The 20,853-nt window shown below is 36.3% G+C and overlaps 3 protein-coding genes across 3 annotated transcripts; 1 reads left to right on the top strand and 2 right to left on the bottom strand.

Annotated features, from left to right (window-relative positions):
* Positions 1–676: 676 nt before the first annotated feature.
* On the bottom strand, positions 677–5,382 carry LOC141406606 (uncharacterized). Its single transcript, XM_073992378.1, has 4 exons — positions 5,137–5,382; positions 4,270–5,074; positions 2,845–4,203; positions 677–2,767 (listed from the first exon to the last, which is right to left on the bottom strand). Exons 1-4 carry the CDS (start codon positions 5,185–5,187, stop codon positions 1,299–1,301), a joined length of 3,684 nt encoding a protein of 1,227 aa, XP_073848479.1. The 5' UTR covers positions 5,188–5,382; the 3' UTR covers positions 677–1,298.
* A 1,716-nt stretch (positions 5,383–7,098) lies between these two features.
* Positions 7,099–16,556, top strand: LOC141404745 (uncharacterized). Its single transcript, XM_073988449.1, has 4 exons — positions 7,099–7,500; positions 14,537–14,828; positions 14,885–14,942; positions 14,998–16,556. Exons 2-4 carry the CDS (start codon positions 14,538–14,540, stop codon positions 16,518–16,520), a joined length of 1,872 nt encoding a protein of 623 aa, XP_073844550.1. The 5' UTR covers positions 7,099–7,500; position 14,537; the 3' UTR covers positions 16,521–16,556.
* On the bottom strand, positions 9,229–14,355 carry LOC141404746 (uncharacterized). Its single transcript, XM_073988450.1, has 3 exons — positions 14,097–14,355; positions 13,888–14,038; positions 9,229–10,193 (listed from the first exon to the last, which is right to left on the bottom strand). The coding sequence occupies exons 1-3, from the start codon at positions 14,224–14,226 to the stop codon at positions 9,842–9,844; spliced, it is 633 nt and encodes a 210-aa protein (XP_073844551.1). The 5' UTR covers positions 14,227–14,355; the 3' UTR covers positions 9,229–9,841.
* Positions 16,557–20,853: the final 4,297 nt, after the last annotated feature.

Genomic DNA, 20,853 nt, shown 5'->3' with positions numbered 1-20,853 from the left:
TCCGACTGCGGTACCCAACGTTTTTAGTGTACCAAAATGTGGTACACTACGTTTATCGTTGTGCTCCGGAACAGTATCACTAAAATATTTTTTTTTTTGTGTTCCGGAACACTAACGCTAAAAATATTTTAGTGATACTGTACTCGGAGCGGTACACTATGTTAGTGTACTGTTTATTTTCGAACTCTGCTGAGAACTACAACAGGATACCTCCTCATGTCAACAGGGGACTTACTCGGGTGTTACCGTGGGAGTCACCCCAATTATCATATGGGGGATAGGACTCCCCCAGCCAGACATGTCAAAAGAGATCTTCATAATCTAAAGAGCGAGGTCCAATGATATAAGACAGAACTCCTAGATCAGCAAGCCTATCAAGCAGGTTTGGATAGTATTCACACTCATGTAGTCGCTGATGCCATAAACAAATATCTTGTGAATGCGGTCCTTGCAGTACATTCCGCATCTGTCGCAGCTGAAGAACGTGAGCTGCCTCGACAGACAAGATCATTTTGGGCTCAACTATGTTTAAGATGGTGCAGCCATCGAAATTCCTTTAGGGCAAGGATTGATGACAACATGTGACCTGCAGGTGATACAGGCCTGCACGACACTCTGTACCTTTGTAACTGCCCTGCTGGGTATGCTATTAGAAAAACAAGAAAAAGGTTATGTATGTTCAATTAGATTGTTGTTAAATAAATTTATTTATAGATTTAAAAGCGAATTGGAAATATTTTACAATATATTTGGGTATACCATTGGTAAGTAATAAACTCTTATATTCATTCTGTCGTAATGCATTCATACATATATACGTTTTTAATTATGCGATACATATGTATGTATGTATAATGTATTTTTATAAAGTAAATTATGACATTTATTTTTCACATTTATACTGCTTTTTGTCAAATTTTACATATGACTTATTTGCTCATGAGATGGAATGAAGGAATGTATTTATAGATGAACATAACAGACTAATTAAATAGTAAATACAAAATGAAAAAATACAAAAACAAATGCACCACTAACTTTATTCCTAATAAGTACATAATAAATTCTTCTTTGTTACAAAATAAAATCTAGTTTTTTAATAAACTAAAATCGATAAAGTCAGTTTTGTAAAAACCTAAAACCAGTCACTCTTAACAATCTTTGGTGTTTCTTTCCTTTCTTATTACATACATATAACTATAAATGAAATGCAATCAGGATTTTAGTTTGCGCTTTTCTTACGATTTCGTATAGTACGACGACGATGAGGATGGGCCTTGATTGCTGGATTGTTGCATTTATGTTTTGCTTTGATATTTTTGTGAGTGCGATTGCATTGTCATCGTTGCACTTCTATTTAGATCGTTTAAATGCTGCGGTGGTGCATTACTGGCTACTACTGAGGATTGTTGTTCGTGTTGCTGATGTTGCTCCTTCAGATGGTTGGGCTGCTGTTGTTTACCTTGGTTGTATGCTGCATAACTTTTCAAATAATCGATGTACATACGTCTAGCTTGGTTCAAGACCCGTGTTACATCATGCTTTCGTACCATTTTGTCAAAGTGCATCGCTATTTCGTTGTAGTCCATGTGGCTTTTCATAATAACATTGCGATGCTGGAGCAGAAGCGTCAAACAAAGAAACATAAGGAAGGGATTACCACCACCGAATTCTGAAGGCGGTGGCAATCTGGCTGCCGGCGAGGAGTTTGTTGAGTTTCCGCTATTGAGTTGGTGCTGTATTGATGAAGCTTTCGAAAAAGCTACTTCATCGGCATTTGTGGCCATCTCATCAACATCCCCCGTATCAGGTATAGTGGTGGAAACTGGTATCAAAACTTCGGGTAATGAACTCGAACTACTTGAAGGATGGTTATAAAAATGTTCACAACTACTGCTAGTCTTAACTCCTTTCTCTTTTTTAGACGATAAATCGTAGGTGCTGGAAGTTTCTTCAATAAATGGGTTTGATATAACGCTATCTGCATTGGGATTTTTATCATTCATATTCGAATTACTAATTATTTCTCCATTTAAAACTGGCACAGCTCCGACTCGATTGTTTATCTCAACAGAGTTTCTTTCATGGTCTGCATCAAGATCTTCTATCATGTCTAAAGAGTCTTTGCCCAGCTTTTTATACTCAATTTCAGAACTTGTTGAATCTTTAGTGACTGTATTATCGCCAAACAAGTGTCTATCTAAATTATCCGCTTCCATATGTAATTCCCTTATTATTGACGGGTAATAATCTATATCTTGACCCTCCTCTGGTGTAGCATTTGCATCGTCTTGTTTCATTAGTTGATGGTTCGGCGTCAATTCATTGGGACGTTTATATTGTTTTGTGGTTTCCAATGTTGGGGTACGTTCTGGGGTGTGTGTTTGGGAAGAAAGTGAATTGAGCTCAAGATGTAAACTATTGCTGCTTAAGTTATTTGCTTGTTGTATTGCTGTTGCCGCTGTTGAACAGCTCCAGGTGTTATTGGTAGTGTCAGGTATTGACGACGAGTCAGACTCTTCGAGGGATGAGGTAAAACCTCCTTTAGTTAGTTGTACAAGAGGATGAGGTGTTGGAGAAAGCTTTTGAGGTGATGGCGTTTTGCAGGGCCTTTGTGCATCGATGTCTTCGCTAGACAAAATGGTTGTATTAGCTCTATCGGCATTGCCTACACGGCTCTTGTTCATAGATGCAAAATTAAGAAACTCATTGAAATTTTTTACCAGTCTTTGTTGGGATTTTTCATTGCATTCCTCGAGAGATAAACCTGTAAATGAAATAAACATATGACTTAAAAGTTCGACATTCTATTTGTTTTTAGAGTTAGCCCAAAACGCAATTTACCTTTTCTACTGGTTGCTGCTATCTTTTCCTTCAAGTCTTTAAAATGGCCTCCGCTAGTATTACTTGCATTCGCTAACTGTTTTACAATTATATTGCTCACAGTATTATAATTGGAGATTATCTTTTTATTTTGCAATTTTGCAATTCCCTTAGGTATCGGAAGCGATTTCTTTTCGTTCGTTTCACTACTGACATCACCTTGCCCAACATTATTGGTGTCACTGTTTGCAACATCGGCAACTATAGATGATGAAGAGCTGCTACTCAAAAATACTTTGTGTATTCCCGTAGATCTGGATGTTGGTACATTTTCGCCGTTTGTGGAAGTATCTTCTTTGAAGGGGTTTGTGTCATGAAATGTAAAATGACAACTTTGGTCGGAGAACACATCGTCATCCTCCGATTGGTCGGTGTCAAGCTGTCTATCTGTTGATTTTGTTGAACAAATCACAAAGTCGTCTGTATTTTCATGTTTACCTTCTAGTAGTTGTAACATTTTGGCCTCATCCAAAGACTGCCGATTTGAGGGAATTTTCCGCCTAGTGCGTTTGGAGGCAACATGTCGTGACATATTGTCATCAAGACTTTGATTTAGACGTCTAGTACCATCTAATTTAGATGCCATTGATCCAACTCCATGGTTCAGACTTGAGGTAAGGGATGAACTCAGTGAATGCAACGATGCGGATGAGCTCTGCCTTCTTAAATCGCAAACCTTCGTATAAGCATTCTCACGCGGCTTAGCCATGAAGTAAGAGGGACTAATTGGAGGTACTGCGCCGCCAATACTAGTTGGAGTGGATGGAACTGTGGTCTCTTTTATGGGGACAAACTCTTTTTCAAATAACTTCAGTTCTTTGTCAACTGTAGTTTCATACTTTAAAGAACTCCATTGAACCTCCAACATACGTAACGCATCTTCGAATGGAAACTCCCGCTTCAGTTCGAGTAACAACCAACGGTAACAAAACAGTAAATCATCCGCTTGCTGTGATTTGAGGTACTCCCAAAAATCAGAGTCATAATAACTTAAAGCTTCAGTAAGGTGAGCGAATTTCTGCGTCATTGCAATGCCATCGAGCATAAAGTTACCCCTCACCCTTTCCATGATAGCACAAAAACATATGTAAGCTTGAGCTTCATCATTCATTGTCACCAATAGAGGCGAAGCTATATCAGACATGCCCTGGCAATAGCTAACAGATGGGTGATTCAAAGCATACGTTGTGAGTATATTGAAAAGGGAAGCTATATTCTGATTGTCATCATTGCCCGCATAAAATGGATGTAGTCTATCCGTGCGCAAAACATCCTTTTTAACCATGCTGGTGACATATGCCAACTCACCAACAACGTAACCTGCAAAAGATTATTTTGATCAATATACATAGATCTAAGATTGTCTTTAGTATGCATTTGGTTTACCCTGTTTTATGGCAGTTTTCCAGACGTCTCGCAATTTATAATACTGCTCTGATTTGCAACGCATGTAATCCATCCGTTGATGACCATTCATACCGGCCGGATAGACATTTAAAATGTGCTTCCAAACAACTCTTCGCAGACTGGGATCTATGCCACCCAAAAATATTACCTTTCGCAGCTCGTCTGTACGTTGAATCTGACCCAAGGCATCCAAATACATGCGAAATTCATTGTCGGCCAGTGATGGTCTTGGTGGCATTGCAGCCATCGTCTCTTCGTTGAGATTGAAAGCTTTTTGGACCATTGAGAATGTCTTTTCCATTTGATTCATAATAATACCAGGCAACTTTGTTTGCATTTGTTGGACATATTTTTGCGAAGCTCCAATCGACTGTTGTAGTGGTGATATTAACTCACGGGCCGATGAACTTGTAGGAGTTGCCCCTGAACTGCTACTAACCGAGCCCGAACCAATCAAGGCTGATGAAGCATTTGCCGTAGTCTCAGGATCCCATTCCTTCACCTCTGTAAAGGGTTTTATATCGATTTGTAACATAAGGCAAGGTTCCGTAGATGTTTGTATAGAAATGTTATGTATTCGTAGGAATGCCGCATCTAAATCCCAATCAGACAAAACAGACAAATATATTTCATTCCCAGCTGGATCGTAAGCCTTGTACTTAATAGAGAAATCCGATTTAATATCGAATGCTTTGGCCAACAAAGAATACAACACCTCCAATGATGTTATCTGAGGGTCAACACTAAATTTACGCCATTCCGGCGGTTGATTTGGTTCACATTTCTGCAATTAAATTAATATCCTTGAGACAGCCATTCACTTTCACATTCCATTGTGCAACTCACCTTCACTTTGCAACGGACTGCTTCCCGTGTATGTGCAAACACATTGGACATTGTGGCAGATATTCATGTATCTAAACAGAAACAATGTCCGGAAACAATGTCAAAACTCAAAACATCTTTAGATTAGCGAAATATTAAATATTTTGCAAATAAAAAAATTTAGCCAGATGGATCTATAGATCGAAAAATGGGTACCAAATGGATCTAGAGGTCGGACAATGGCTAGATGGATCTATAGGTCATGTTCTAAATACAGGTTTATAAAAATCGAATAATTAGCTGTGTCTTTTTACTTTTTAGTAAGATAAAGGCCTGCGTACATAAGCTGCTCTGCCTGATTGCCTTGCTTTCCTGCTTCATTTTTGACATAATAAAAATAAAAGCCGAGGCAATTTCGAACTGGGTTGCCCTTTTTATTTTTATTCTTTTATCAGAAGTAAAGGCCTGCGTACATAAGCTGCCTTGTCTGCTTACCTTGCTTACTTCTGATAAAAGAATAAAAAAGAAAAGGGCAACCCAGTTCGAAATTTCCTCGGCCTACTTTATTCTTTTATTTTTATTATGTCAAAAATGAAGCAGGAAAGCAAGGCAATTAAGGCCTGCGTACATAAGCTGCTTTGCCTGATTGCCTTGCTTTGCTGCTTCAATAAAAAAATAAAAGAACAAAGAAGGCCGACCCAATTTCCAACTGATGGCAACCCAGTTCGAAATTTCGTCTTTATTCTATTATTTTTATTACGTCAGAAATGAAGCAGGTAAGCAAGGCAATCAGGCAAAGCAGCTTATGTACGCAGGCCTTTAGGCAGAGCAGCTTATGTACGCAGGCCTTAAGTCCCAATTTAGGTGAGAGAGGGTGCTGAGAGGCAAAGGGTTACCATATGCCTCACCTCTCTATCCTACAAAATGACAATTGCCGCAAGTAAACTCGCCCATTGTAAATTGGAACTAAGCAAGGTAAGCAGGCAAGGCAGCTTATATACGCAGGCCTTTAGATTTGCTCAGTGACTTCTTTTCAGAGAGTAATATGCTGTTTATATTATAGGGTTTTGCGGGGTTAACCTTCTTTAAGAGGATTTATTTGACGTATAGGCAATGGAAATGACATTTGAACCCCAGTGGGTTTGTTAAATCCGGTCATATATAAACGTACTATAATAGTATGTTTATATATAACCGGATTTAACATATCCACTGGGTTTCAAATGTCAATTCCTTTGCGTATACATCAAATAAATCCTCATTAAGAAGGTTAATCCTGCAAAAGGCTATAATAGCTGTGTCTTTTTACGTGATAATTAGTAATAATTATTACTAATGTTGAAGATTTTGAAATTTGTATAAAGGAATAGTTGCTGAAAAAAATGTTTCGGCAACATTTAGTAAGTAAAAAGACACGCCTAATATAAACACGGCCTTAATGTGAGAACACAGTCAGCTCTTCGCTTATTTTTTCTGCTTGGCTTATTTTTTCTCTTGGCCGCTTATTTCTTGGTATCACATATCGAAGCGTAAAATTCATGGGCGCTATAAACATAATTCTTTCGATATATCAAATAAAATTCAATTTTTCAATATGAATTTTTCATAAGTAATTAGTACCGAACATAAAAATTACAGCCAAATTCTATTTTTCACATTGATCACGTGTTTATATCAAATTAAATGTCGAAACGAAATGTCAAAAATGAAGCCAGGCGAAGAATTCAAAAGTTAAACAATTTTTAACTTTGTTGTGGTCTGTCCTATAGAAAACAGTACAATTTCACTTTAGCAATTTGAAGCGAGGCGGAAAAAATTAGCAACAAAAATCCATTGTGTTCTCGCCTTTAAGGCCAGAACAGAATCAAACGTCGCTTGCTTTGCTTGCTTCCCCAAATGTCAAATTATAAAGGAATGCCAGAGCCTCTTTTCAAATCCGCCTGCGTTCTCCTTTAGGAGGCTCTGCTCATGCCTTTATAATTTGACATTTGGGAATCAAGCGACGATTGATTCTGTTCTGGCCTTAAGAGTATCTTTCAGCAGCCACCAGTGGCCATTGATATAAACGTACTATAACTGAAAGAGAAGAGCAAAGGGAATGGAAACAAACGAGGGAGCAAAAGGAACTAGCTGAACCGCATAGTCGGACATAGTACCGGTCGTTCCTTTTGTGGAGTAGTTCTTTTGAACTAGTTCGTTCCGGAACGACGACACAACTCTAGTAAAAATAAACATTCTTTTCTTAAACAAGTTATTGTTTTTTTTTACAATGGATTTACAAGAATAATGGCTGAATACGAAACCGCCTTCTGTGAACCTTGGTAACTGTAAAACAGTCGTACGCAAATGTATAGTAACTTGGTAACGATTGATTGGAACGTTAAGGCCTCGGCACATACGGCGCGTTGAGTTTTGCGATGCGTTACGCGCTGATATGTCACACGCGTTAGATTTTGCTAACGCACATGAGACGCGCCACCAACACACCACTAAAAAACATATGTTTTCTGAATGCAATAGTATGTGTATGTGTGACGCGCTCACAATTAGAAATTTGTTTGAAAACAAAATCTGGAAAATTATTTATCTTGATGGATATTTTAACAATACGCTATTATGCAAATATTGCCTACGGGTTATATGAGGCTTTGAAATGTTTACCAAGACCAAGAAGGTTTTGGGTGAGGCCTCTCTTTGAACGTAGGGATGAGGACGGCTTCTTTGCTCTGGACTTCGAAAGACTATATAATACTGACTTGGAACAATTCCAACTTTTGGTAAGAATGACGCCCGCAGTATTTGATGTCCTCTTCCATATATTGGAATCTGAATTAACCAAAAATTCAAATAGACCCACAATTTCTGCAAAGTGTCGTTTGTTTTTAACGCTAATGTAAGTTAGTAAAATAATTTTAGTGTTTTTAGGATAACTATATGTACTTACTTTTCCAGATATCTGGCAAATGGGGATAGTGTAAGCTATTTATCCGTGACATTCAAGATTGGAGCCTCAACAGTGAGATATATTATAAAAGATACGTGCCAAAAGATTTGGGAAAAACTCTCGACTCAGTACCTAGAAACTCCATTGACAGCAGACTGGTCGAAAATGGCGGAAAGGTTTGAAGAAGTATGGAATTTTCCACATTGTGTAGGAGCCATTGATGGAAAACATGTATATATAAAATCCCCACACAATTCAGGATCAATGTACTACAATTATAAAGGTATTTGCCTAAATCCAAACTTGGAAGAAGGAACTAACTTTTATTTTTTTGTTAAGGTACATATTCCATAGTTTTAATGGCGGTTTGCGACGCAGACTACAGGTTTACAGTTGTGGATATAGGGGCATATGGATCACAAAGTGATGGTGGCGTGCTAAGAAACTCTGAGTTTGGAAAAAGTCTTCTAAACAACGAGCTAAATCTACCTCCAGATGCTCCAATAGAAGTCGGTGGGGAAAATGTGCCCTATTTTCTCGTGGGAGATGCAGCTTTTCCGCTAAGAAACAATCTAATGCGTCCCTATCCAGGAATACTTCTCCCTGCAGACAGAGAAATGTACAATATGAGACTTTCCAGAGCAAGGAGGACTATCGAGAATGCCTTTGGGATATTAACGGCTAGGTGGAGGATATTACTTGGTCCACTATATGTTAGCCCACATGTTGCTGAAAATATTGTGAAAGCAACTATTGTCCTTCACAACTTTCTGAAGGATAATGATGAGAAGTACTGCCCTAAGAACTTTGCGGGCGATAAGGACGGTAGAAAGGGTTTGTGGAGAGACGAGATAAAAAACCAGAAAAATCTAACAAAACTTAAAAAAAATAATTCTAATAATGCTTCGAAAAGAGCATTTGAAATAAGAGATATACTGAAAGGCTACATATCTAGGAATACGTATCCGTAATACGGGATATTCACAAACCTATGATCTCTACTTTTTATTTTATTTATTTAATATCACAGTAAAAAAGTAAAGTAAAACATTCTTTAAATATGCCAAGCAATAAGTACCAAATTTCATTCTGTTTGACTTAGGTCCTTCTTGTATACAATATATGTATGTATATAGATTTCTTTTAATCGAAATGAAACAATTTTAATATGAATTCAAAATATTTATTTCAAATAAAATGGAAAAATTATTTACTCTAAGGGCCACTATTATGTCTTCTTTTACTTTTGGATGGATTTTAAAACGCAAAATGAACCAATTTGCAGTCATCACAAATATATTTTACACATTAAAGTTAATGACAAGAATGTCCTCCATGAAATTTAACGATCACATTTACCTTTAAATAACCGGAACTCTATAAATCTGTTCGGAAAATCCAAACGTTAACAAAAGAAGACATATAGTAATGGGGGTAGGTAAGACTAGGAACACTTATGACGATATACATTTTTTATAAAGTTCAATACATGATATGTATTTAAATAAAAGGTAAAACAGACAGAAAATCGACCAATTCTAGTAAAAAAAAATCATTGCTCAAATTTGTCTGTTTTTAGGAGGGGATGATGGTGTCCTAAAAACTGACAATTGGAATAATGTTTTATTGGTTTACTTAGGTTTTAGAGAAACAGTCATCTAGGCAATAAATATTTACTTAAAAGATATAAAAAGTAACTTAAAAAAACATTATATATAGTCAGTCCATAAGTATATAAAAGGTACAAGTTCAATTCAAATGATATGTTTTATACTAAGTCTATTAAATATATAAAATATTTACTCTTTCTGCAACAAGATTTATTATTTCAACTTCTATTAGCCTTCTAGATTTGTCATCCATCGTTTTTAACATGGAATCAATATACTTATAAAATCCATTATTTGTTAATTCTCCTTCCATGCTCACTTTGACTGCACTATTAAGGTTTCCCATTACTTCGCAAAATTTCTCGTGGGCTTCATCGGTTTTACGCTTCTTATTTTTTGGAAGATCAGTAGGAGAGGTTTCTGGAGTTGCCTGCGGCAACACTTCAAATGAAGTTTCATAAGAACTTTCAAAGTCCTCTGTTAAATACTCTTCTCCTTGATAGGAATCGAAATTGCTTGTTGTTCTAGAAATACATATAAAAATATTACATTTCAAAAATATAGAAAACATTGTAAATACTTGCATTTAGGTAGTAAAAAATCATTTAATAATTCATATACAAAGGATTTGGGAAGGATATAGTCGACGATGCCGACTACGTTGACATTGAACTGAAGTTAACATATCCATTATTTAATTTATTTCAATTCAGGTTAGGTTCAAATCATGGCAGAACTACTAGGTAGTGCATTACACCAGCTGATCGAATATGAAAAGTCAAATCCCTTTATAAAAAAATATTTTTGTTGTAATTTCCCCAACAACATAAAGAAAGTTTTGACATAACATATTCAAAATTTTACGATGCCATACCTGGGTAATTGTGCCATGGTTCAAATGCAAACATTCAAAATTGTAACCTTTACCTCTCCTGTGTTCAACCCCCCTCCAGAATTGAGATCGTAACGTATGCGTACGTACGATGGTACGATCTTGATATCATTTGTGAAATGCTGAATTCCTATTTGACTGATCTTACCATCTTTTTCCACGCGCGGAATATGCAAATACCCACCACTAACCACATGGACGACAGAGGTGAGAACAGAGTTGAATGTCACGGTCGATGATAGCAGAATTCCGACCACAAACTATCCCAATATTCTAGGGGTCACATCCGACAGCATGTTCCCGTCGTCCGTGCATAACACGACTATCTGTGACAAGCCAACGATACAAGAGAGAATCCCTAGATCACAATGGAAAAATATTCAAAGCTGTCACAACTACAACAGGGTGCCTCCTCATGTCTGCCCTGGACCATCTACATAGGGAGACAAAGATTCTTCCTGTATACAACGAAAGCATACCATTGTGATGGTCGGGCGTTACCGTGAAAACACGCTACGTTTGGCTCAATTACGATCTGGATGGTGCAGACGTCTTAGTATTGGATTGCTGACACCGTACAAAACATCTGCTCAGCATGCGGAAGATGCCCACGCGTTACTCTCCACCTTTTCAACTGCCTTACCAAACCTACTCAACTATCTCCTGTCGAATTGAGTCACAATTCATCGTTGTTTTCAAAATTTCACATCTGAGGAATGTTGGGAAATGGATTCAAAAACCTACATACACATGTATTCAATTTTGCCCATCAGATAAATTCTCCAATTGTTTTAAAACTGTTTCCAGCAGTTTTTCTCCAATATGATAATCGATTGTGAATATAATAAATTGTAACGATCCTCTTTGGTATAATAATCATGTAAATATGTGACACATTCTTCCATATTGTATTTCAATAATTGGCCTATTGGCTTTGTTATACATGTTAAATTGAACAAATAAATAAATAGTACAGGTACAGGGCAAAAAATTGACGTATCTTTTCCAAATATTGTGTATCAGTTACAATTTGTATAAGATCCGAAATATCACCCACAGGTAACTGCTAAAGCTGCACCTTTTCTCACAATGGTAGCAACTTCAGTGGGTGAAAGCGTTAGATCATCAACAAATTTCATTAAGGCATACATAAACTCTTTGGTTTGACGTGTATCATCGTCTGGTACCATGCTGGAAAATGTGAACTTTTTGGGAAAGGGGGCGTTTTCCAATTGTTCTGAATGGAAGAGAAAACGTTCAATTATTGCTTCAAATTCTTAAATGTTTTCTACAACCATGAGCAGAGTTGTTCCTTGTCGAGCATGCCACGGAAAACATGGACCCAACGTTGTAGAATTGGTAACATTCCAACATTTTTTAAATATACATCCAAGTCCATATTTACATTAGGCCAATTTCCTTGCGGCAATTGTCATTTTGTCGGCGTGAGAGGGTGTTGAGAGGCAAAGGGTTACAATATGCCACACACCTTTCTCCTTCAAACTGACAATTGCCGCAAGGAATTAAAATAACCATAGCACTAAATGTGCTAATTGAAAGCGTAATGCACTTCATAATTCTCAGCAAAATGTTTGGATCGGTCCATGACGACGAGCTCATACCTATTTCATCGACAAATTTTGTCAGCGATGTTGACCACAAATCCTCCAAATAGCTAGTGGTCACAACATCACCAGCTTTACATAATATTCGAGCACAAAGAAACCCGCAATGGAACAAATGTACAATTTATAGGCATCCAAATTATCATGCATTCCTGGAGGTGGCTGCAATACTAGCTTTGCTTGATAACTTCGCTGTTATATTAGTGAAAAATCAATTCAATCTTGGGTACTTAAATTTTCCTCATCTGTTGTCGCAGTGTCCGCAGCACTTTTCTTCGTCGAGTTCTTGGGATCTTCGATTATGGTATTGATATCACAACTTTTTGGTATGTTCGATTGCTTCTTTCCAGAAGCTCTCTAAAATCAGCTTCCGATGAATCACTTATATTGTCCTCAATCACCGTTATAGCATGAAGCAAATTTGTAATTTTGCAATTTAGGTAAATGTGGCATTTCCAAAGTTTTCAGTGCACGCAGATATTGATAATACTGCTTTTTGGAAGCCTGCTGGAAAAGAATTATTTTGCATTCTAAGGGAGCAGACATTATTGGAGAGCATCTATGGCCGAGGCCAGATTTGACTCAACTTGTCTTGCCTTAACAAATCCATTGCCTTGTTGTATGATCTGTTGTAATGATTTATCCACGTTTGCTCCTCCACGGCCAGCATATAGACTTCTGTTCTCACCTGCAACTGGTCTTCTATGGAATCGATGAAACCCTGATATGAAAGATTACAAATTCTTTCGATTTCTTTAACGTAACATTTGACATATTTTCCTATTACAAAAAATTTGTAAACATCTGCGTAATTTCGGAACGAACAGTTCAAATTAATTATTCCCAAGAAAAAATTATTGGAACTACATTTGGCTCATTCGTTCATCTAGTTCCTTCAATCTCGGAACCAAGGCCTGTACAATGGCGCACCCACATTTAGTCGAATCTTTAACTTAATTCTTGAGTTTCCGACAAAAATCGGTAACATTTACAAGAAGCTACTGGACATGTACAAATTATTGATTAAACGACACACCTATTGTCTGCCAAGTCATCGTGTGAAACCAATCGGTTCATCTTTTCAAGGTCTAGTGAGGTATCACTCACTCACTATGCCAAGTGATCCAAAATAAATGGCCAAGAATCTGCGTAATTCTAGGACAGTGGAATGTAATTCAAGTGACAGCAATAAGTTGGACAGAAAACAATATTACTTTGTTCTATATATCTTCTATAAAAGCACTCATTATTTGAGAAAGGTTCGGAACAAATTGAATACTCTACCAGCTGACGGAAAAAATCTGAAATTTTTTTTAATTGCAAGTTTTTTCTTAGTAGCCGGCCTTCGGTCGGGGATTCCTTTCTCCTATGGACAGGAGCCAATTTAGGGCACGAAAACTAACACTAACAAGGGAATTTTCGGAACTTCACGGGCCCATATCTCGGGAAGTATGGACAAACATACTTTACATTTTTGTAATCAGGACGTAAAGATCTAACTGTGGTAAAAATTTTAGATTTTTCCTCCAGATGGTAGAGTATTCTATTTATGCCAAAGGTTCTTTAGTAGCACCCTTTCTTTTAGAAAGTGGGCCTAGGGCGAATATTTCGCGCTGTCACGTACATCGGCAAAACAAACTCACATACATATATTACAATTTCTATTGAGGAGTAGGATTATTATTAATAAAATTAACTTACGGTCTCGGCTGCAGATGATCGCGTAGGAAGGACATCGAGGCGGAAAACTTCCAATCCATATATTCGGGAGCTTCACTCCCCGAAGCCAGCTTCAACTCTTCCTTCACAAACCGGTCCCTCAGACTCTTCCACCTTGTCTGGCACTGTTTTACTGTGAAAATAAACAAAAATAATAGAACAAATTTTAATAAATTTTGGTTTCTCCTTACCTGGTTTACCGACAGCATTTGCCACAGCGTCCCATGCCTTTTCCTTCGAGAATTTATTTCTATACGCCTTTGAGGATTTGTCGTATATGCATGGGTGTTGCTGGACGGCATTTATCAGGGCTTCTTCCATTTTCAATTATATTATTTTTTATTTTTCCTTAAAAATGCAAGCGAAACGCAGAAAATGAAATGAACAATAACTACAACAATTTCCAATTTACGCCATTTTGATTTGTAACATATGATCACAAAATGTAAACAAACAAATGTCAAAAGCGAACGCGCGTCGTAACGCATGGAGTTAAAAAAATTTTAACTTCCGTGCGTTTCAAATTGCGTTGATCAGTGCAACCATATGGATTTCCATATTGTTTAAAATGCCGTGCGTTAACGCGTGACATGAAATAACGCTGACGGACCGTATGTGCCGAGGGCTTTAGAATGATGAGCTTTAACGATTCAATATTAGCAAATATTAAGAAACAAGAGTCTGACGATGATGGTGAAACGTTTATGGAAGTTTTGGGACGATTTAATGAACCCGAAACCAGCATAAATTATGACCCTCTCAATGCAGGAAATGACGTGGAAGTTGAACGGAAATTTCAATGGCAATGTGATGGAACACAATTCCTTAGACAGTATAAAGATGAAGAGGACGACATGGGTCCAAGCAAGACAAAAATAGCAAAAGCTGAATTGAAAAGCTCAACTGGTCAAATGTGGAGCATGGTAACATCCCAGACGACTATGTTTCTTATATGCATATTCATCGGGTACTTTTTTAGGTTCCACCAACACAACCTACAGCAGATGAATTGCCCGAGTTTGTTCCCACTGGAAAAGGTAATCATTTTAAAATTGTGTATGTTTTATGTTATTTATTGAATCCCTTATGCAGGTCCTGCAAAAAGCGTAACTAATCTTCTCGAAGCTTGGCATCTTCTTTTCGACGTTCCTATGTTAAGTCAAATTGTTAAAAGCACAAACGAGGAAATTAAAGCTACCAAACGAAAGGAGTCCTATGAGAAACGTTTAACAGATATGACTGAAATGAGAGCATGGTTGGGACTGAATTATTTGTGTGGCGTTCTTAGAAATTCATTATGTCCTGGCCCAATTGAGGAATTATGGACACTGGAACTAGGAAATGCAATTTTTAGGGCTACGATGACTTATAAGCGTTTTGAGTTTATAAATAAATGTTTACGTTGCGTTGAACAGCCAGATGATTCGAGCCATCCGTTGGATTCTGTTGGAGATTTGTGGGAGAAATTGATTATCAACTGTAGGTCATATTATGCACCAAGCGATTTCTGCATGATAGATGAACATATTCTTGATTTGAGTACAGACCCTTACAGTCCCTTTGATCATCAAATTTCACCCATGTACAACAGTAAAGGACTTCGTTTTATTACAATGTGCGATGCAAAAACATTATATATCTCCAATGCTATTATTGCAAGTAACTGCGATCCTCTGGACGAGGAAGTTTATCAACTAATAAGTGACATTAAAGGTTCAAGAAGATGTTTGTGTATGCGAGAACGTTTTAGCTCGCTACATTTAATGCAAAAGCTCAAACAATATCGGCTACAGGTTGTTGGTTCTTTGGAACATAACGCACATGAAATTCCTTCAGAGTTGAGCAATACTTCCAACGATTTTCAGATGTGGTATACAAAGCACGATACTACTCTAATTTGTGGACCAGGTGAAAATGTAACATCGACTGGTTTCCTTTTGACGAATGGTCTTTCAGCACGCATTGACGGGACTAAGTTATATCAAACAATAAAAGATTCAAATTCAAAAGCAATCGAAAACATGCAAAAGTATTCAACGAAATATGCTAGAGCAAATAACCCTTATTCGTGGTCTTTGAAACATTTCTACTTCATGTTAGACCTTGCAGCCTTCAATGCATGGATACTGTATCGTTTGTCGGAAAATGGAGAGGCCGAACTAGAATATAGAGATTTTCTACGGCAATTGGGATTATATTTAACTCAACAACAGTTAAAACAGCGCATACACATAAACTTAAAGGTTCCACTACCACTGAAGCTACAAATAGCAGAGATATTAGGGGAAAATGGTGATGCTGTACTGGCCAATGCTTCTAAGGCTACGGATGCAGCAAACAAAACTGGTTCGATACCAGCCGAGAAAGCACTGATTGGTGCGGGAATTGTATTGCAATCTAGAGAAAATGATAATAGAAGAAGATGTCGAGGATGTAAATCACGGAATGGTTCCAAAATAAAGACACGATGCCAGCAGTGTCTCACACCTTATTGTATGCGTCACTTAATATCCAGATGTGAAAAATGTTCCGGATATGAGTTGCAACAGTCCGAACTAGACACGAGTAAAGTCGAGGAATCTATACCAGTAGATTTGGATGTTTCACAAGAGTAGAAGATATGAAATAAAATTTTGTCTTTATGATAAGAATTTTTAATTTGTATTTATATGCTGCAGTACCCAATAGAAAATCGAATCGTTGATGATATTTTCGTCGTCAACTTGCATGACCATGTCTTGCATTGTGTCTTGGCAACAAATCCAAAAAATTCTCAAAAAGCGAGCTTTGAAATAATTGTACAAACATACATATCATGGTACACAATAACTAGGCGTGTACACCAGACAGTTTGTCTTCAAATACAACTCTGATTTACTAACACATACATTTGTCGTTTCCCCCCATACCATGATGAAATAATAAGGTGGCGTAGAATGACCAGATGATTGGTTTTAATCTGTAAAATTGTTTGTTATTGTGAATAAATTTTATGAAAACGAAAACAAACGTTTTGACATATTGAAGAATTTTTGGCAAAAACAGAGTTGTATTTGTGCTACTTACGTGACCTGTTAAATAGATCTTGCCCCATACCAAGTGCGGATATTATTCGAATGTCCGGCACAACTTTCGAAAACGATATCGCTGTCGAAGGATTGGCAAATGGTTTTCGGGTGTACACAAGCACGTTGTTCTTTTGTTCGTCAAAAGTTTAAAAACGATATCATTTTCGAACATATTGCGAATGTTTTTTCTTCACAAGAAAAATTGTTTCGAGAAACATTTTTTACTTCGGAAATTTTTTACGTTTTAAAAAATAATTTTATGTAGTTCGTGAAAAATTCCCATTTGCTTTTTTCAAATATTTTCGATATAAATGCTACTTATAATATTAACAAGAAGTGATGATAAACACAACATATATGTATCTTGGTTACAAATACAAGACAACAATGTTTATAAACTGTTACACGCATTGAATCACAAACATTACAAAGAAGAAAAGGTACATAACAGAAAAATCAAGAGACGTCAGATAAAGTTAAACATGTCATAAAATCGAAACTCCGCCAAAAATGCTTTTTCGGCACTATCGTAAAAACTATCATCTTTCATTCGCTAATAATAGCTGTGTCTGGTTACCCTAAAATTTGTAACAACTTGTACCAATTGTTGCTGGAAGTCGTCTGTTAACACAAAAAACCAGCAAAAGAGAGCGATTCAAGAGAGACATTTTGACAGTTCTTTCACTGAGAGCTTGCAAATTCTTGCTGGACAAATTTCTTCTAGCAAGCACTTGCAAGCTCTTCTTCTTCCTGAAAACAATCAATCATCTGTTTTTAATTTGTTGTTGATTTATGTTTGTGAAAATTTAAAACCATTTTATTGTGGAAATAACATAGTCTAATTGTATTGTTTTATGGAAAACAAATTTGTAAAGTGGAAAAATACTTTTTTGTTTCATTATCTTTTTTATTTTTAATAAAATACAACGTGTTTGCTTCCTTTATTGGCGGACAAATTGTCTGTTTTGGCAAGCCAGCTGATTGCTTGCTGGTTTTTGCTGGGAAGGTGTCTGTTTACTTTTTACAATTTTCTAGCAAAAGAGAACAAAAACCCCTTACTCTCTCAGAAAGTTCTTGCTGGAAAATTTTTGCTGGGAAAGTAACCAGACAGACTTAATATTATTAACGACATTCGAATTCGAAGGTTTTCCTGTCACAAACTGAGCGACGAATGAATCGTTTTCAATTCGTTCTCGAGTGTCGTTTTCGAACAAAATATCCGCAAAACTATCGAAAAACATTCGAAAACGGATCGTTTGCGATAGCAATGGTATGGGGGGTTGTCTCCCAGCTGTCCATCATTTTTTCATAGACAGTCGGGTTAACAAATTTTTTACATTTTTATAAAAACGTGTGAGAAAATAATTGAAATGTGTTCAAAACAAAAGAACATGAACAAAAACAAAATATGTGAATGGAAATCAAAAAGAAATCGATTTTCATTCATAAAATTTCAACTGTTTTTGCGGTTGTCGGGAGCCTACGTCACACAAGCAAGTTTTGGTATTTTGACAATCAATACATGAAGTTAACTGTCCTGTCATGTGTAAACGCAGGGTTAGGAAGGTTCGAAGAAAACCATGGCACAATTACCCAGGTAGTAGTGGTGTCGTACAATTTTGAATATGTTATGTCAAAATTTTAGCTTCGTTCCCGTCATGGCAGAACTACCAGGTAGTGGTATCACACCAGCTGATCGAATATGAAAAGTCAAATCCCTTTATAATAAATTATTTTTGTTGTAATTTCCCCAACAACATAAAGAAAGTTTTGACATAACATATTCAAAATTTTACGATGCCACTACCTGGGTAATTGTGCCATGGTTCCCGTACTTTTTAATGGTAAAACTCGTAAAAGAGAGAACTGCAAAAAATTTGTTCTTACACACAAGTTTTCTGAAATAGTTCGGGAACGGAAAAATGGAAAATACGTCAAAAAAACTGGAACAAATGTCAAAGTCGGCGTATCAGCCAATCAGACGCCGGCAACCATGTTACTATTTTTTTACTCGCCCAAATTTGTCGTGTAAAAAGTTTTTAAAGAGAGCGTCATTCAGCGCCATTTTTGTTTAAAGAGAAGTGAACATTTTACAACTTTTTTGTGTACGGGAACGCTTTTTCGAGTAAAATGTGTAAAAGTCGTAAAAATTGTAAAAACTTTTTAGTTCTGGAACACAGCTTTTCTTTACTAAATTCACTAACAGCGTGTTTTTGTAAAAAGTTTTTGCCCATTCGTTCGTCGATTTCATGAACGAAGACACAATTTGGTTTTCATAGCGATTGACGTTTGTATTCGTGTGACAAACAAATGAAAGCTTTTTATTTTCTATTTTTTTTTGGGTTTCGTAACAAAATCAGACGAACGAATACGTCAAAAATAAACGAATGGAAAAGACCCATCGTTTTGAATGAAAATTAAATAATTTGAGTAATAAATGGCACAAAACACACGAAAACTGGAAGGGAATGCAATTTTATTTATTTCCATAGAAGCACACGCGTATATGTAATCCGTTACTTCATATTATCACAATTATTTTTGAACAAATTTGATTACATTTTTTCTTATTTTTTGTTTTTCATATGTTTATCGGGGTTGCCATCAAGTAACACATTTTACGTGCAGATGCCTATGCAAAATTCACAAAATAAGTATCATGGAAACCCTGAAATATAAAAGCTTTTACGAAATAGACGAAAGCTTTCAGATAAAAACGAATGGTTCGTAAAATTTTACAAGAACCAAATTTTGAACGTATGTTTTAGTACGAACGGTTCTTGTGACAGGCAAACATTTTTACAAAAACACCCTGTAAATTTTGCAATGCTTGTCACTTCGTTTTGTAAAGATTACTCTCCTTAATAGAGAGTAGTATGAAGTTAAGCCAATCTTCAACGATAACAAAACAAATTAATATAATAACCTTAATTTAAAGACAAAAACTTAAACATTTTTTTTTGAAATGTGTTTGCCATGGTTTAATAAGAAAGGTTAGCCAAAGCTTTATGTCAATTTAATTTTTTTCATTAGAGTATGCCTAAAACTTCAAAACAATATAAACAAACTGTGTGTATGTGTGTGTGGTGTTTGAATAATATGCCAAACAATTTTAAAAACAATCAAATTCAATGATTTTTAAAATTGTTTTTAGACCATTTGTATGGAAGAAACTGGTGAGATTTGCATTGAAACAATCAGTTTATCATATTCACAACTCGATTATGTGGAGAAAACTTAACTCTTCATTCATTTTTCGCGTTTTTTATAAAATGATCAAAAAATGCATTGTAAACAAACCCACTTGTTGCTTTTATTTTGAGGTTTTAGGAATTCAAGAAAATCTAGGGTTCTACAGATTTTTTTCATTTAAATCTACCTCCATGGTAGAACAAGAAAAGGTAGCAGCAATACCCAGCTGATTGAACTGGGTTGTAGTGTTAGTTTCAAATTTCATATGACATTTTATACATTAATTTCTATTTCGATGTACATTAGGGACATATATTTTTTGAGAAAAAAATATATCATTCGGAAAAAACCATTTCCCAGAAAGACTTCTTCATATCAGTGATATGTAACCTCCTCCAAGTTCGAACGATAAGCCGCGCAGTAATTCACCGCTTGTAGAGGCGATACAACGTTTGTTAATATGTGAGGTATTTTGTTAAAATTTAAAAAAATAAAGCCCTAATAAACATGTGCTTCTTTGATTTCTAAAACAAAACATTGAAACAGCTTCTCCTTTTTCTATGAATTTCCAGCGACCCCAAACTTTTCTGCAAGAATTCTACTTTCTGCGAGAATTTAAATTGAAACTGTAACGAATTTTCATTCATGTTTTCCAAAATATTCAACCAAATGTGAAAAATTATTAGTT

Source organism: Musca autumnalis, unplaced genomic scaffold (assembly GCF_047663935.1).
Source record: "Musca autumnalis isolate F117 unplaced genomic scaffold, ASM4766393v1 scaffold_5, whole genome shotgun sequence".
NCBI classification, from domain to species: domain Eukaryota; kingdom Metazoa; phylum Arthropoda; class Insecta; order Diptera; family Muscidae; genus Musca; species Musca autumnalis.
This window is presented reverse-complemented; position numbering and strand designations above follow the sequence as displayed.